This window comes from Medicago truncatula, chromosome 4 (assembly GCF_003473485.1).
Source record: "Medicago truncatula cultivar Jemalong A17 chromosome 4, MtrunA17r5.0-ANR, whole genome shotgun sequence".
In the NCBI taxonomy this organism is placed as follows: Eukaryota; Viridiplantae; Streptophyta; class Magnoliopsida; order Fabales; family Fabaceae; genus Medicago; species Medicago truncatula.
The window spans coordinates 7,891,994-7,910,261 of record NC_053045.1 but is presented as its reverse complement, the minus strand read 5'-3'; the positions used below and the strand labels follow the sequence as shown (position 1 = coordinate 7,910,261).

General features: G+C 31.3%; 2 protein-coding genes across 2 annotated transcripts; one reads left to right on the top strand and one right to left on the bottom strand.

Moving 5' to 3' along the window:
- Positions 1-661: 661 nt before the first annotated feature.
- On the bottom strand, positions 662-2,597 carry LOC11421522 (F-box/kelch-repeat protein SKIP11). Its single transcript, XM_003604914.2, has 2 exons — positions 2,483-2,597; positions 662-1,972 (listed from the first exon to the last, which is right to left on the bottom strand). The coding sequence occupies exon 2, from the start codon at positions 1,936-1,938 to the stop codon at positions 703-705; it is 1,236 nt and encodes a 411-aa protein (XP_003604962.2). The 5' UTR covers positions 1,939-1,972; positions 2,483-2,597; the 3' UTR covers positions 662-702.
- Positions 2,598-13,287: 10,690 nt separating this feature from the next.
- LOC11414304 (protein ENHANCED PSEUDOMONAS SUSCEPTIBILITY 1) lies at positions 13,288-14,823 on the top strand. The gene has a single exon (XM_003604915.4). It carries the CDS (start codon positions 13,356-13,358, stop codon positions 14,685-14,687), a length of 1,332 nt encoding a protein of 443 aa, XP_003604963.1. The 5' UTR covers positions 13,288-13,355; the 3' UTR covers positions 14,688-14,823.
- Positions 14,824-18,268: the final 3,445 nt, after the last annotated feature.

Here is an 18,268-nt window from a genome sequence, read left to right as displayed (position 1 = left end):
CATAAATACGTAAATTATTGTGCAATACTACCCTATCTTGTTTATGCTTTATACATTAATTAATTTTTGCATAATCCAAGTGATGTTCATAGTGAAAAGCTTTCGTTATTAATAAGAAGGTCGTGGTGTTGTGAAATATGAAGAAGTTTTATAAAAAAAAATATGTATCTTATTTCTTACAGAAGTTCATTTTACTTGTAAGAAATTGTGCACATTTAAGTATGTAAATATAGGACTAAAACATATTGCATATTTTATTATCAAATTTCATAAGATTCATATTATGACTTAATCTTTCCAACACAAGAAGCTTTCATTAGTATCAAATTGACCTTATTAACTTCATCAAGCATTTTGAGTTATAGGTTATAAATTAAAGAATGTTAAAATCTAAACCCTTCTTTTTGTGACACTTCCGCTTTAGTCTTCAAAATATAAAACCCCTATTTCAATGTATATCTCTCATTCCATCAAATAAAAACCTTTGACAAACCTATATAATAACTAGCTAAATACTTTCTCACTAACACCAGTAAAAAAAATGGAAATTAAAAACAACAATAACAATATATAATAAAAACCACAAAAATTCAATATTATAAAAGAACCACCCACAACAACAAACCAAAAGTTATTATACAAAAATATTTTTTGAGCTAAATTGAAAACATAAAATAATTTGAACAAGTAAAAGTACTTCCATTAACACCCCATGACAGTGCAGTTACGCACATAGCTCCCGGATTGCTTTCCTGCAAGCCGATTCCATTGTGGTTCTCCTTCATTTGGGATCCAAGCATTGATTTCCATCGTGCGACCTCCAAGAAATAATAGTTTATCTCCACATGATCGAAATGCTAGTCCCCAACCATTCACCGATGTAGCTTGCTCAGGAAAGCTTCCAATGATGACCCAATAGTTGTTGTCTTTATCATACTTCTTTACTTCTTGTTTTCCATAATCTGCAGCATACAATACATTTTTTACAACTGCAATCAAGGGAGGTGACCCAAAAGAAGGTGGTGTCTCAGACACTCCAGTTCGTACTGGGAGCATGTTGGGTATTTCACGCCATTTTTTATTCTTTATATCAAACTCCTCACCACATGTAAGTTGTGTTTTTTTGTCAGCTGCTATCCCACCAAGGACGTAAAATTTTCCATCCATAAATACACTTGAACACATTTTTCTTGCTTTATTCATGTTTGGAAGGGTCTCCCAATTTCCAGTATCTGCGTTATAGAGCTCAGCAGAGCTCAATATGCTGCCACGTGGATCACAACCACCAGCTAGTATTGCAATTTCTCCAAGACTAGCCGAACCAAACAAGCATCTTGGAGTATTCATCATTTTTCCAACTGACCACATATTTGTCAGAAAGTTATACTTATGAATGATAGGAGCCATTAATTCCTTTCCAAAGACTAGAAGCTCAGTACCAACAGCCAATGATTCCCTATCTGACAACGTAAAACATTGATCACAAGTCATTATAGGCAAATGCATCCATCGATTACGATTTGGATCAAAAGCCTCCCACTCAAGGGCTTCAGAAGAGAAGTAAACCCAATGTTCTACTATGCCCGCTTTTCTCCTTAACTTATATAGTTCTCCTGATCTAATTAGCGATCGAAAGCTCTTGTTCAATGCAGCAATTGAACCATAATCAGATCTTGACAATTGAAGAAGACAATGGATTGATATATCTCGACCGAGATGGTCACTAAGCAAATTTGAGTCAGAAACCATATTGGCATACCTTTTCCCATTCCCGTTGTCTATGGAATGGACAGGAAAAGTGGCATTATTTTGCATATCCTCTTCTTCATTCTTCGACTTTTCCTCTTCCTTGGGATCATCTACTTGCTTTTCTAACTTTTTTGACATGACTTGCTTTTCTTCTACATCTAGCTGATGATTATTGCTTGGAATATCCATCAAGTGATGAGTTTGGCATTAAACAGACATAAACCTGAGTAAACATGCATACAAATTCCATCAATAAACAGTTTTTAATTCAAATGAAGAAGAAATTTTATGTTGAATCATAAATTTATGCTTTATGGATACAAAAATTTGACACAAGGATCACTGACATGGAAGTGAGTATCCAGTTTATGACACCATCTTACAAAAAACGAAAATAAAAAATAAAGATTTAATGTCCTAAAAACTTATGATTTCAAAGTCAAATACGCATAGGTTACCTTATAATATAAATTAAAATAAATTAAAATGTAGCATATACGAATTTAAGGTCTACACAATTCCATCTACGGTCTTTAAAAAAAATTCCATCAACAAAATAACTTTTGAGAAAGGATCCCTTGTAAGTAGAATTTTCATGAATCTCACTCCCCTATTGCTACAAAATTATTTGTACTAAAAAATTGAATCAAATGAATTACCAAGTAGGAAAAAGAAAACCCGGTTGAAAAAAATCAGACCAAAATAAAATAAGAGCAGAAGAAGAAAAACTTACGAATTTGGAAGAACTGGAAAATCAGTTCTCTATCTACAACTTCTCTATTCTCCAGAGTGTATATACTCTCTCGTTAATATTTTATATTTGAGAAATCCTATTGTTTGTGTGTCAATACTATTCTTTATTTATAGTAAAAATAAGTTATATTTCAAAGAAATGTATGCACCTATGGTGTACGAAAACCACATAGTGCAAACCACTGACGTCCGTTACTAGAAAATACCGTGAACTTGAGTTTGGAGCCTGAGTAAAGTCCAACCCTAACGTCCATTACTTGAAAATATTGTGAACTTGATTCATTGTATAGAAATTTTTCTCTTTTAATTTACTTTATTTTTTGTTTTTTCTTTCTTTTCCACCACATCATCTCGTTTCACTTTATTTAAACTTTTGTCTTTTTCTCGCTTTCTACTTTTTTTTCCTAACCCAACGTAATTTGGATCTTTGACCTCTAGTAGGTGATCTAAGGTATCCAACAGTTAAATCCCTCTATGCGACTAATCCTCGAGGTGACAATGGAACATCCACTTTTTCACATGGGATAAACTACCTATTAAATGATTTTTTTTCATTGGGAAGTGCTATTTTACCAACTCTCTCGAAACTATGCTTTCTTTGAGCAACTCCCAACACGATGTCGGTGTTTTAGTTTTAAATTGCAACTATATATACATAAGAGTAATTATGAAGTTTAAAATCTGAAGTTTTCTATGGGTACACTTTGTTCAAATCCCATTAAATTTAATTTTACCTTTAAATTTACATTTATTATTTGAAAATGACAAACAAATATGATTTTTTTTATTAATACGACAATTTTCTATGGGTAGACTTTGTTAACGGGTAAGCTATGGGTAGTGTTTATTAATGTTTAATAGAATGTTGAAAATGACAAACAAATATGAATTTTTTTTCTTCTGAAAATCGAAAATTAAGATAGAACAGAGGAAGTATTTATTAATTCAAAAGATAATACATAATTAATATATTACTTCAAAAATGAACTGGTACAAGTGTGAAATGATTTGGTCATCTTAAGTAGATGATCATCCTTGACTTCTGCGTATGGTAATTTAGAAAAAATAGTGAATGATATTGTGTAATTTTACTTATAGTTTTTTTTTTTTTTTTATAAACTAGGAGAGTGTAAACAGCATCAAGAGGTAATTTTACTTATAGTTACTCGTGGAGTAACTCTATTTTCCTCTTTATATATAATTATGATAATTATATTATAAAAAATTATTGAAATATAATAAGTTAATTTTAATTTAACAAAAACCTTTGACTACTTTAATATAAATTTTGACCATACAAGTAATAGCAATCCATTCAACAAAAAATAGTGAATGATTATATAGTGTAATTTTACTTATAGTTACTCGTGGAGTAACTTTATTTTCCTCTTTATATATAATTAAGATAAATATATTATAAAAATTATTTAAATATAATATGTTAATTTTAATTTAACAAAAACCTTTGACTACTTTAATATAAATTTTGACCATACAAGTAATAGCGATCTATTCAACAAAAAAAATAACTTATAGCAATAAAAGTATTAAATATTCGACCAAAACTGGGATTAATGTATTTTTTTTTGGGATTAGAAGCTAACAAAAAGAAAACAAAGCAAAAATTAAATAAAAATTAGTCTCTGTGATACATCTCTTGTCGGGCATCAGCTTGCAGCAGCGGAAGTAAACCCTCCGATGGCTCCAAAAACTCACACCAAATCTCAGAACTTGGAGCTCCTAATTTAGCCATGAAATCCACGGACGAATTTGAATCCCTCATAGAATGTTGTAACTGAACGCTCCATCTACTTTGCAGCAAATCCTGCACATTATTGATGATTGCCGCATAATGGTGCCAAGGATTCACCATGGTTGAAACTAACTGAACAACCAACTTCGAATCAGAGCAACAAATGACCGCCATATATCCTCTTTCCCAAGCTGCTTTCAAGCCATGATACAGAGCTAACAACTCGACGTTTATGTTGGTTGAAATACCAACATTACCAGCAAACCCATAAAGCCAACTGCCATCACTCCACGAATAACACAACCAAAATCAGATATTCCGGGATTTTCAAGACTACTGCCATTAACATTCAAGACAACGACCATACTTTCATCTAGGTGTCAAGTCATATAACGACCTCCAATATTCGTGGATAAAGCCAGGAAGAAAACAAAACAGAGAAGGGCTGCCAAATTGTAAATTTTTACCTTCAAGAAAAAAATAGAAATTATCTCATTCTGCATACAAAGTGAGTTTAATGCACACCAAATCCACCAAAGAGCATAAGAGAATAAATGAATATTTCCACTTAACATGCCTTGTTTGAGCCTTGTGACTATAGAATGCTCCCAATTGAAGTGAATATTGTCACATCCAAGAGCAAGCCAGAGATTCTTAACAAACATACAGTCTCAAAAATAATGCATGATATTCTAACCATTGTTGAGGCAACTCAGACAGTTATTAGTGTTTAGCATACCTCTGTTATGCAAAAACAATATCGCATGAACAACATCATGGAAAACCGTCCAATATAGAAACTTAATCTTTTTAGGAGTAGCTAAACGCCAAATCCACTTCCACAATCCGATCTCATCCTTGTGAGCATTCCACTTCAGAAACAACTTATACCCAACTTTCACTGAATACACACCATCCAGATTACCCTTCCAAGTGAAGCCATCCATAATCCGATCATTCAAACATACCATGGTGCCACAGATAGCCTCAGATACATCAGAAGGAAGTTGGGTGTATAGACGATCAAACACTGAAGAAGAAGACCCATCTCCCAGTGTATAATCGAACCCATTTTGAAGTGTTTCCTTGGGTTTCATAATAGAATTTCGTACATTGGAACTTAGGGTTGCGCGCATATCAAGAATAACTAGTCATTAACAAACTTATGTCGAAGCAGACATACCCATAACTTATCTGAATTACAATAAATGTCCCAAACCACGTTCCCCAGCATAGCTGTATTTGATTTGTGAGTCCTTCAAATACCTAAACCACCAAATTTATGTGGCCTAAGCATCTTATACCATTCCACCATATGGACACCCCTGTCCTTGTCCCCATTCCACAAAAAACTATGTGCATACTTATCTATTTGCTCACAAATAGAATAGGGTAACGAAGCAATATACATGTAATAGCTGGGAATTGATGTCAACTCCAACGGTACTAGGGCCAATCTACCCGCCTTGTTAAGGAGCTTGTTCTTCTAGGAAGTTAATCTACTTTGAATTTTATCAATCAAAAACTCATAGCCACTCTTATTTAATCGCCCATGAACCATAGGGAATCCAAGATACTTCTCCAGCGAAGAGGTTTGTCATATTCCAATTGTAGCAACCATCGATTCAATCCTACTTCTTATAGTGGTAGCTGGAAAAAAAAGGCTCTCGATTTTGAGATATTAACTTTTAACCTTAACATATTTGCAAAATTTATCAAAATACCTTACACCATGAGAACTTGAGATCTCCTAGCCTTAGTAAACAAAAGAACATTATCCACATAAAATAAGTGGGATAGAGTCGTCCCATTGCAAGATATGTTCATTGCCTTCTAACGATTCAACTCCACTGCCTTCAAAATATCATGGGACAAAAACTCCATACAAATCACAAAATGATAAGGGGAGAGAGGATCCCCTTGACTACCACTTGAGTCAAAGTAATAGTAGCCTCCTTAGAAAGTTTGGGATCATGCAATCAATCACTAGGTGGAACACCATTTTTTTGTTGTGAAGAGCTACAAAACAATTACTTGAAATATCTCTACACCTCATCTTTCAGTAAATCATCATTCGTACACCATATGTCGTTAGCAAGGTGAAGCACATGGATTCTATTACGTTTTCTTCAAATAACCGTCTGAGCGTGAAAATACTTGGTATTTTAATCCTCACACTTGATCCATTTTTCCTTAGACCATTGGTACCAATGGAGTTCCTCTTGGAAAAGTACTCTATCATATTCTTGTTGAAGTTCCTGCTTAAGGTACACTAATCTGGCAGAATAAACCATCTCAAGAGATAATTGAATTCCTTTGATTCTTTTCTCAAGAATAATCTTCCTCTTTTGAATGTTCCCAAACACTTCCGAATTAAATATTAAGGACTCATTTCTTACCTGATTCAAAGTCGTAACTGAATAAGGACTGTTATTCTCCCAGGCTCTTTCAACCACACTTTGATAATATGGATGAGTGGTCAAGGGGGCTTCAAATTAAATCTGAAGGACCTTGAGCTAAACCATGGATTCAAAGAGTTGCACCGTATGATTCTTTATTTTTTAATAAATAAAAAATAAAATATTTTCAAGAAAAAAAATATAAAAAAAGATATTTCAATTTAAGTCATTATCCATGTAATATTTTGTATTAAATATTTTATTAAAAATATATCATATAAAAAATTTATTTTAACCGCTCTAGTTGATAACTACTACTCTATACATTTTTAGTTTCATTTTAAGATTATTTACATATATTATTAAATTACTAAATTTTGATACTTCTCAGAAAATTATCTATCTCTAACACGCTTATCCTATCCCATTCCACTTATTTTTCCCTGTAATAAATAATTAAGGATGTTATTCATGAAAAATTAGCTAATGTTACATTGTACTTTAAAACAAAAAATAAATAGGAGCTAATTTTGTTTTGAAAACGTAAACAGCATAAACTACACTTGAAACGTAAATACTACTTAAATATTTAAATAATATTAGTGAATTAAAATAAAGAGCATAACCTACACTTGAGATGTTAGCCCAATGGTAAGAGCTTAATATTATAATCTCAAGCTAGAAATTTTAAACTTCATTGACAACGGTTGTAAAATGACCATTAATTTCATTTTAATTAGTAAAAATTCCTCCTTCCCCAATTTTTTTTTTTTTTTAAATGGAGCATAAACAGAGATATATGCTAAGAGAAAATTTTAAAGTGACAAAACCTATTAAACTGTGAAGTTCTATGATATTTTTTAGAAACTTTTTTTGGCCAATGTAATATAAAAAAAATTTAGTTTTATTTCTTAAATCATTTTCTCGCTTTTATTCCCTAACCATCTAAAATATTCACTTTTAGTTCATGTATAAATATTTTTAAGTGATGAGTTCGAAAATCCATTTGTTTTCTATGCGATGTTTTTCATAAACAGATGAGTTTTTCTTGATTTACATTTCTTTTTATGTGATTTGTTGATAGTGTTTCACTTGTATGTATGTAGGTACATTTCGTTTTCATGTTTGGTCTTTTTTTTTTTTTTTTTTTTTTTTGTATTTTTATATGAGTGTTCGATTAATGAGTTGTGTAGGTGCACTTGTCTTATATTACACTTCAACTTCATGCATGGCGTATTTTCTTTTTGGTAGTTTGTTAATATTTCATTGGTGTGCAGTCGTACTTGGATTTCATGCTTGGTTTAGACCAATTTTTTTTTTTTTTGAGGGAAAGGTTTAGACCACATGACATGACATCAGTGCCAGATCTATACTTTGATGACATAGTTTATATTTTCCAAGTGAATTTTGATTCTTTATATGTTTTTTTTAAAGGTAGTCATTGAGTTTTTCTATATTCATTACTTATTTTTATGATAGATTGTTAATGTGCATTGGCATTGTAACACACTTACATTGCAAATCTAGATATAATATAACAATGTTAACATAATATATAGTACATTAATGGTAGTACATATATGAATTTACTTACATGCATTCAAGCTCATCTTATTGAAAGTAGTGTAAATACAAGAAAGGAGGTTTAAATTACGTTGATCATTTTAAAATATTTTCTTTTAAATTAAAATATTCTTCCAATCAAAACATTTAACTTCTATTTAAAGTAGTTTATAAGAGGTTGAAGTTAAACCATAGTGAACATAAACAAAATCGAGAGACTAAAGAGAAGAATATACAAATTATTTTTTTACTAGTTCCCAACAACTTGTTGCTACATCAATCCTTTTCCATACAAAGATATTATGCCTCCACAACGGGATTGTCAACTTCTTCAATTCAAATGAACTTATTTTTATACTGGAAAAACATTATAGTTGTTCGATGTTCCATTTCATGTTTAGCGTTTAACTTACCTAACATTGGAGGCTTGACTTGTATAGCGTATGCTTGATTGAAGGCTTCATTCTAGAGGCACATGTAATATGTTTTATTTAAAGGTGTAAGTTCTTAGGTACCTTTTGATCCGGCTTTTTTTTTCTTCAGTTTCTCTATATTTTTAAGGAGAAGTTAGGCCAAACACAATATCAATAAAGTACCTTCTAAAAAAAGTAGTTTTGGTAGAGAAGTGTAGGGTTTTATTACTTACAGTTTCCTTGCAAGAATCAGTGACAAATAGATGGTTATGGTTACCAAATCAGGATGCATGGTGGGTATTCTGTACGTGGAGTCTATGACATGCTGACATCACAGGAGCAGCCCCAGTTACATCAAAATATGAAGTTAATTTGGCATAAACAAGTTCATTTCAAAGTCTCTATCCTTGCTTGGCGACTTCTGAGGGATCGGTTACCTACAAAAAAGAATTTGGCAAACCGTGGCATTTTACGTTTGGAGGCGCGGTTGTGTGTCTCTGGATGCGGGAACGTTGAAGATGTCAATCATTTGTTTTTGTCTTGTCCAACTTTTAGTGCCTTATGGCCATTGGTGTGGGCATGGCTCGGAGTGGTAGGGGTCGACTCTCAATCAACTTCAGATCATTTTTTGCAATTTATTAATTATGCAGGTTGTTCGAGAGGGCGACGTTCTTTTTTCCACTTGATTTGGTTGCTTTGTGTTTCGGTGTTGTCGATTGAACGGAATGACAAGATTTTTAGAAATAGACAAAGCTCTTTGCCACAAATGCCTAGATAAAGTGAAATCATATTCTTTGTGGTGGTTAAAAACTCGCAATGTTGTATTTAGCTTTGATATTCATAATTGGTGGTCGAGCCCGCATTCATGTTTGGGTATTGACTGATTTGGTTGTAATTTTGTTTGGACTTTGGCATTTTCGTGATTGTTTTGGCACACCTTGTGCTGTAACAATTACAGTGTCCGTGTTAATATATCTCATTTTTTCTTGTTCAAAAAAATTTTATATTTTTTTTTTTAGTAAACCATCAAATCGGTTCATGTCTTTGTAATGTATTTTCAAATTAATCCTTGACTTTATTAATATTTTAATATAATCACTGTCTTGGTTAAAAGTTTCTCAATTAGGTAATAAGAAATTCTAGCAACACATATTTTAACACACACTATTCAACACACTCTCTTTGATTGGTTAAAATTCACATGATTCCCATGAAATTTATACGAGTCCCACATGATTTCCATGTGAGTTTTAACCAATTAAAGAGAGTATGATAAAAAGTGTGTGTTACTAGCATTTCTCATTAGGTCATGCCGTGTCACATAATGAGAGACCTAATTGAAAAACATTTGATAAAGAAAGAGACTAATTTAAAATATTAATAGAGTCGGAAACTAATTTGGAAAGGACTTACAAAAACAGTAACCAATTGGCTTAAATATGCAATCCGTCCTGTAATTTGGACGCGTTTTGATTTTCGTCCCTGTAAAAAAATAAAAATTAAAAACATCCCTGCAAATTTTTTTTTGTTTCAAAAAGGTCCCTGACCCCACTTTTTTGCTGACATGGGATGGCTTTGGCCACGTGGCAGTTGCTGACTGTGCAACTTTTGCCACGTGGCCCTGACGTGGCAGTCCACGTCATTATTTTTTTTTAAAAAAAACTGATTTATTTTTTAAAATTAATAAAACTGAAAATAAATTAAAAAATCATAAAAAAATTCCAATTTTTTTTTTTTAAAATATGAAGAAAAAAAATTGGAAATTAGTGTTTTAAAATCTAGAAATAAATTTTTGAAAAATTAAATTAATCTCAAAATTTATAACTTTTGAAAATTTAATTTAATTTTCAGAATTAAAAAAAAAAAATGAATTTTCAAAAATTTTATTTTCAGTTTTTTTTACGATTTTTAAATTTAAAGAAAATGAATTTTCAGAATTTTGAAAAAAAATATATTTTTTTAACTAAAAATCGGAATTTTTTTTTTATTTTTATGATTTTTAATTTTATTTTCAGAAGTTTTTAATTTAAAAAAAATGAATTTTCAGAATTTTGAAGAAAAAAAAATTAAATTAAATTTTTAGATTTTTTTCCGATTTTTTAATTTTTTTATGATTTTTATATTTATTTTCGGATTTTTTAATTTAAAAAATGAATTTTTAGAATTTTGAAAAAAAATAAACAAAAATTAATTATGCGGCATGCCACGTCAGCGCCACGTGGCAAAAGTTGCACCGTCAGCAACTGCCACGTGGCAAAAACCATGCCACTTCAACTCAATAGTGGGGTCAGGGACCTTTTAAAAATAAAATAAAAAATTACAGGGATGTTTTTAAATTTTTTTTTTTACAGGGACGAAAATCAAAACGCGTCCAAATTCAGGGACGGATTGCATATTTAAGCCTAAGACCATTTACAATGGTGTGTTTAATGTGCCATTCAACAAGCATTTTCATTGCAATGGTGTGTTTAATGGTAGCTGAATGGTGTGTTGGATGAGAGAGAGGATGAATCAATTCAACACAATTGAATGCAGACCGGATTGCCACGTGGCGCGCTGCCATTCGCTGAAAACTGGCGCGTGTGCAACTCGCGCCGACAGGGCGCGTGAGCGTGCAGAGCGCGGAGAGAGAAAATGATTTTTGGATAGATAAGGACATGTGGCACGTTTTAATTGGTTGTCAGGATTCTTATTATTTTCATAATTTAACCTCAATTATTTCGTTGTAAATTAATTTTAAAAAAAAAAAATTATACCAAAATTCATGATTTTTTTTTTCTCTATAAATTGAGACTTGGTTCATTTGATTTGGACACAGAAAAAAAAAACCAAGTTTTTCACTATCTTCTTCTTATTATTATCTTTCTATTAGCAAACTAAGTGAAGTTTTAATCTTATTTTTAGTGAAATGGATCCCAATAATAACCATTTCAACACGAATTGCAAGCAGATCTAGTGAAGCACATATGGACAAAGTTTGGAATGTTTCATGATTGAAGATGATTTGTATCGTATTAAATAAATTACTTGTGTGTTGTGTGCTTGTTTGTTGTCTTGCATTTTAAGCTATTTGTGTGTTGCGTGCTTAGGTACCGTTTGGCCCGACTTTTTTTTTTTCCAGCTTTTCTACGTTTTTAAGGAGAAGTTAGGTCAAACACAATATCAATAAAGTATCTTCGAAAAAAAGTAATTTTTTTAGAATGCATAAATTGAATGTAATGAGCTTTAACCAAAAGTTGTTGAATGCTACTTCAAAAAACTATTTCTCCCCAATTTATTTCACAAGCACCTCTCTTCAACTCCCACCGGCAACCTTTTGTTTTATTTTTCCAATATGCTTTTTTCTTCCATTTTATTTATTTATTTATTTTTTTAACCAGTCCATTTAATTTTTTAATGAGGTTCCATTTAAGTTTATTATCTATTTTTTTAAGGAATTTTATTATCTTTTTATCACTTATATATTAATTTCAATATCTTTTGATCATCACAACCTCGCAAATATTTGTATTCACGCTGTCAATGAATGACACCAAATATTTTTATTCCCTTTCTTCAACCACAGAAATACACACACATTAGCGTTTAGAGTAATATTTCATGTTCCTCTTTCTGTTTTTTTTTTGTTATGCTAATGCGTATAATTTTTGTTAGTGTTGTGTAATGCGTATAACTATTTTTATAAAATTTTGATTTTAATTAAAAGTACAAGTGTAGTTGCCCAAAAAAATTATACTTATATATAATTTACACATTTGTATTGTAACAAATTATGCATATCTTTTTCTTATTAAAAAAACTAAACATATCTTTTTCAATGACACTAGCAATGTAACAAATATAATATTATATACTATAAATTCTTATCTTTTTTATCAACACTAAAAATATGGTATTCTTATAACAAAATTTGTTATAGAGTAAATATAGTATTGGTAAAAATATATCTTTTATATTTTAAACATTTTTTCCCTTCAAAAAATATTTTAGACATTTTTTTATTTATTATGTTAATTCATAATGAATTCAAAGTTTTTTTATTTATAGACAATGCATAAATATATGCAAGGTCCTGGGTTCGAACCCCAGACACCACCAAAAAATAATAAATTCAAAGTTTTGTACAATATTTTGCCAAACAGCTTTTAACTCAAAAATAACTTTAGAACTAAAAAAAAAATAAAGAAACCAAACAGCTTTAGCCTTTTTCTTAAAGAGCTTTATTTTAACTTTGTTTTAAAGTAGCTTTTAGACCGAAAAAAAACCTGACCAAACGGTACCTAAGACTGGAATATTAAAAAAGAAAAACAATTCCTCCACTAACTTTCCGAACCTCCCAGCTGTGCCTGTCCCCCTAATCAGATCTGACAATCATTCCTCCTATTTTCTTTACTTTCTTTTTCTTTTCCTTTGATTTCTTTTCTCGATTTGAGATTCCAATGTTAACGTTTCAAGACTGTCCACAATAAATAATTTCTGAAAGAATTGATACGGGAGATCCGAGGCCGCATATAGAAACACAACCGTCCACAAAGTCACAAAACCAAGATATTATAATATAAGAAAAATTTAAGATTTCAAGACCTAACGCAAGAGAAACGAGTACATATGCACGCTAACACGAGGGAAACGAGAGTATCCTACATGCACTACAAATTAACCTTTCACGACGCAACAAATCACATTTCTTATTTTCATCATTCCTCTTATTCACTCAACATCATCATGGAAGAGATTCAATTTATCTCAACTACTACAATCAAAGCAACAAATCATGGTGATGATGACAACTCAAGTGACAAAATTATCCATTTATCTCCATGGGATCTCAAATTTCTCAAATTGGCACCAATCCAAAGAGGTCTTCTTTTCCATAAACCCAAAACAAACCAAATTGACCATCTTAAAAAAACACTTTCCTCCACACTTAACTTTTTTCCACCACTCGCGGGTCGTCTTGTAATAACACAACACGACGAACCTAACAACGCCTCATGTTCCATCGTTTGTAACAACGTTGGTGCATTGTTTGTCCATGCCAAAGCAGAAAACACTACCATTGCCGACATCCTTCAACCAAAGTATGTTCCTCCCGTTGTGTCTTCGTTATTCTTATTCAACGAAGTGAAAAACTACGAAGGGACATCACAACCACTACTTGCAGTACAAGTAACAGAGTTAATCGATGGTATCTTCATTGGTTTTACAATTAACCATGTGTGTGTAGACGCGAAGTCATTTTGGCATTTCATCAACTCTTGGGCTGAAATCGCACAAGGTTTCAATAAGCCAACAAAAGTTCCTTCTTTCGAACGTTGGTTTCCAAATAATGTTAACCGTCCCATACGGTTTCCTTTCACAAAAGATGCACAAAATCAACAATGTGATGTTTCGTCTAATCGAATCTTCCACTTTACTAAAGAACAAATTCTGCAACTCAAATCAAAAGCTAATGCAGAAATTAGTAGTGGTAGTAGCAATAGTAGTGATAAAATAATAACGATATCTTCATTGCAAGCGCTTTTAAGTCACCTTTGGCGTTTATTTATAAGTAAACAAAATCGTAATTCAGAAGAAAGGTCGGCATTCGTGTTACCCATAGATTGTAGAACAAGAATGTGCCCAAAGTTAGAAGAGAATTATTTTGGGAATGGAATCGGAGCAGTTGGATGTGTAATAATGCAAATAGGGGAGTTAATGGAAAGTGGGATTGGTAAAATTGCTATGGAAATGAACAAGGAGATTTCATCAAAATCTCATCATGAGAAGATAATGAGTGATATTGAATCTTGGTTGAAAACGCCGTCGATACTAGAGCCAGTTAAATCAGCAAGTAATTTGTTGATAGCAAGCAGTTCACCACGGTTCAATTACTACGGTAATGACTTCGGTTGGGGTAAGCCTATTGCAGTTAGAAATGGTGTTGGACTTAAAAGAAATATTGGTATAGTTAATGTGCTTGGTGGGGAAGAAGAAGGTAGTATTGATATTGAAGTTTCTTTTCCTTATAATATTTTGGAGGCTATAGGAAACGACCCTATGTCCATGGATGCTTGAAACTTACACTTTTTTTTTTATCATAAAAAATGGTTTTGTTTCACAAAAATGTACTCCCTTCGTCTCAAATTGTAAGCAAAATGTACTCAATTTTTTTTCTGCTTTATATGTTCTATTTGTTTTCATTCTTCGACTATTTGACATATTGTGGGTGTGCTATTTTTCCATAAAGAAGTTTAAGTGAGTTGGAAATCGAAGGCTCAACAGAGTCGACTTCTCAATATTCAAAAAGTGTTTATATAGTTTCTATGATCGTACATCACTCCCCCTAACATTTTTTGCAAACTTCCTCTAACATTTTGAAGGACACATCCGGTGTGAATGATGTTCTCCTTTATGATTCTTGTCTTGTGTACACTACTATGCATCGGCCACAAAATAACTTGCATAATTAAATTTCTGGAAAATTTGTGAAGCCTGTTATTTAAATTAAAATATTCTCAAAATAAACTTGAAAGGTAAAAAACCGATTATGATCATAATATTTTTAACTGACAGTGATAACAAATAAAGATATTTCAATGAAGTGATTATATGTACAATTTAGATTCAATATTTTAACAGAAGATTAAAGAGTAAGGATAAAGAATTTAAAACACAATTTATCTTGATTCAATTAATGTGGGCTAGTCCCATCCTCATAGCTGTGAGAGTTTCAATATAGTAATTAGTATTTTCAACTTCTGCACCTTCAACTTTTGGGCACTATGAACAAACCATATTCTCAATGTCTCAAGAAGCTTACATAAGTCTTTCTCAACCTCTCCATAACAATGATAAGTATCTTTATGACTAACATGGTAATGTTTTTCTCTAAAAAAATTGAGGAACGTATGTTATATATCTTCATACATATGCTTATATCATTTCTAGAGCAGTTGGATTTATTGTATTTATTTTTCCTATATAATTGTTGTTCTTGACAAACTGGATTATGGTTTGAATATGAAGAATTTTTTTTTAAGAGGCTAAAATGAAAAATATATTACCACGACAAAAAGTCCTTCCTAACATAAGATATGTCAGAGGAAACAGAGTTTATACAATATTAACAAAGGTCACCAAACTGAAACGGCGACAGAAACAGAGTTTTTGAAGAGGCTAATATGAAGAATCTTATATATAAGCTCAACTCTTGTGCAATACTTGTTTTATATTTTTTGTGGTGCGTTCAACTAAAGTTTCTTATTAGTTGATTGGTAGTGCTTTAAATATATTAATTTTTTCAAAACAAAAATTCACAACAAAAAAAAAAAAACAGGTAAAAACCACCTAATTGCTAGGATATAGTCCCAATTTTTTTGTGTATTTTAGTTGTGGATCCGCTACGAAATTGCCATGAGTCATAGTTGTGTTGCTATAGATTTTTTGCAAAATTGCTATGCGAAGTCTTATCTATGTTGCTACAGAAATTACAATTTACATATGGCTTAACTAGATATTTGCTAGGACATTTTTTCTACTAACCACTAATTTACTGCAAATAATTTCCCTTGTAAAATTTGTTTAAGGGTATAATTGAAATAACAAAAAAGTCAACTCAACATCTACTGAAATCCCCTATTCTCTTTATATATAGTAATATATAGTATAGACTAGCGGAAAGATGTGTCCGTCTTTCCGCTCATTTTAACATTTGAAAATTATGAACGGTATTTTTTTTTATGAAATTTTAAATTTGATTTAAAGCAAAAATATAAATGTTTGTTGCTTTCAAATTATTTTAAATTATAACAAACTAAACTAACTATGTTTATCTATTTTAATGACACACGAACAATAAAACAAAAAATATAATCTAAATTCTTATCTTTTTAATGACACAAACAACAATCTATACTATATATTTATACTTCTATGCATGTTTGGATTGAGCTTATTTTGGTCTTATGAAAAATAGCTTATGCAAATAATTAAATTTTTTATGTTAATTCATAAGATTTTTCTAACGAAAATTGTATATTCATGAATAAGTCCTCAAAAATGCCCTCAATTTTGTGTATATATATATATTCATGAATAATAAGCCCCCTAAATAATACACGTGGCACCTCACTAATGGATTGGGGATCCAAAACTGCCAAAGAATCAAAACATGGGGGGCTGTTTTGTATTTAAATTAGTTAGGGGGCATAACCGCAACTTTTGGAAAGATAGGGGTCCAAAAGTGCAATTAAGCCTTAAATTTATACTTATTTATTTGATATATGTGTTATTTGTATTCAAAATTGAGGGCATTTTTGGAAAGAAAAATTCAGCCCAAAAGAGGTGAAATGGGGTGAAAATTATTTAGGCTTTTGGTCTCTAAAAATTTTTATCAGTGAAAATAGTCCTTGTTCTATTACACTATTTTTTCAACAGCAGTAACTAATTTCATGGATGAAAAATTTTGGAAGGACTAAAAGTCTGTCTTTCTTTAAAAAAAAAAAAAAAATTTAGGGGGACCATTTATTTATATCATCCTTATTTTATTTTATTTTTTGATTTGTTGTTGATGACAGTCAGTCATTACTATTTTTATAGTCTTTTTAATTAAGTTTTAGTCTATTATTATTATTTTACTATTTAATTTAGAGTCATTTTCTTATTTATTGAGTCAAATAGTGCATTATTAGCTACTATTACTATGGATAATGATTACATGAGATAACAAAGATGTGGCATCCTTTGAAGTGCTGAACAGTGAAGTTAAAATGACAAAATCATGGTTTAGTTATTAGGCCACATGTGCAGCATGTGCTTGGTTAATTAGGAAAAGAAAAACAAATGGGCCTTTAACCCATGCTAGCATCAGTGACCCGTGAGAAAAGAAAGGGAATGAAGGCATCATGCTATGATTACAAAAGGAGCCGCACAGTAACAAAGAGGCATTCACGGTTTTGGAAAACAAAGAGGCTGAATCACGATTTTGAGGATTGAAGGAACGGACAGAAAAAGGGCGATTAACAACACGGCACAGAGAGAGAATTGAGGAACAACATGTTTTTGTGGTTAATTTTATTTTTCATGCTATTTATTTGTATCTCTATGTCTAGTTAATTTTAAGCTAAGGTGAATCTATTGTATCTGTGAATTCCATGTAGTTTTTGACTCTGTTGCTATCAATATATTAATCTTTATTCATAATTATTCTTGCTTGATGCTTTTCTTAATATCATGTGTATGGCTATTACACTAGTTTCTATCGATTGCTTGAATTGACTACTAACCCTAGCTATTGAACCGGACATAGTAAATGTGATTAACTCAACATATGACACTAGAGATAGGAAGTTGAGAGTTAAGACTTAGGATTAACGAGCTAGAACATCACTTCCAAAGTTAATCAATCGGTTTAAGAGATTAAAAGGTTATAACTAAGATAGGGCTTTGAGTCAAGAGATTGATCAAAGCTAATAAGTTAATCCGTCGGAAAGGCTGAAATTACATTGAGAACATAGAGAATCTAGCTACCAAAGTGACCAATAGAGGATTCAAAAGCTGAATCATCTGTTTTTCATATAATCTCCAACCATTTTTTATTTACTTGCAATTTATTATTTTTATCATTTAATCCAACTGCCTAGGGCAACCATAATTTT

Excerpts from the sequence above, each read along its gene's own strand:
- LOC11421522 (XM_003604914.2), bottom strand. The coding sequence starts at position 1,938 with ATGGATATTCCAAGCAATAATCATCAGCTAGATGTAGAAGAAAAGCAA.
- LOC11414304 (XM_003604915.4), top strand. The coding sequence starts at position 13,356 with ATGGAAGAGATTCAATTTATCTCAACTACTACAATCAAAGCAACAAAT.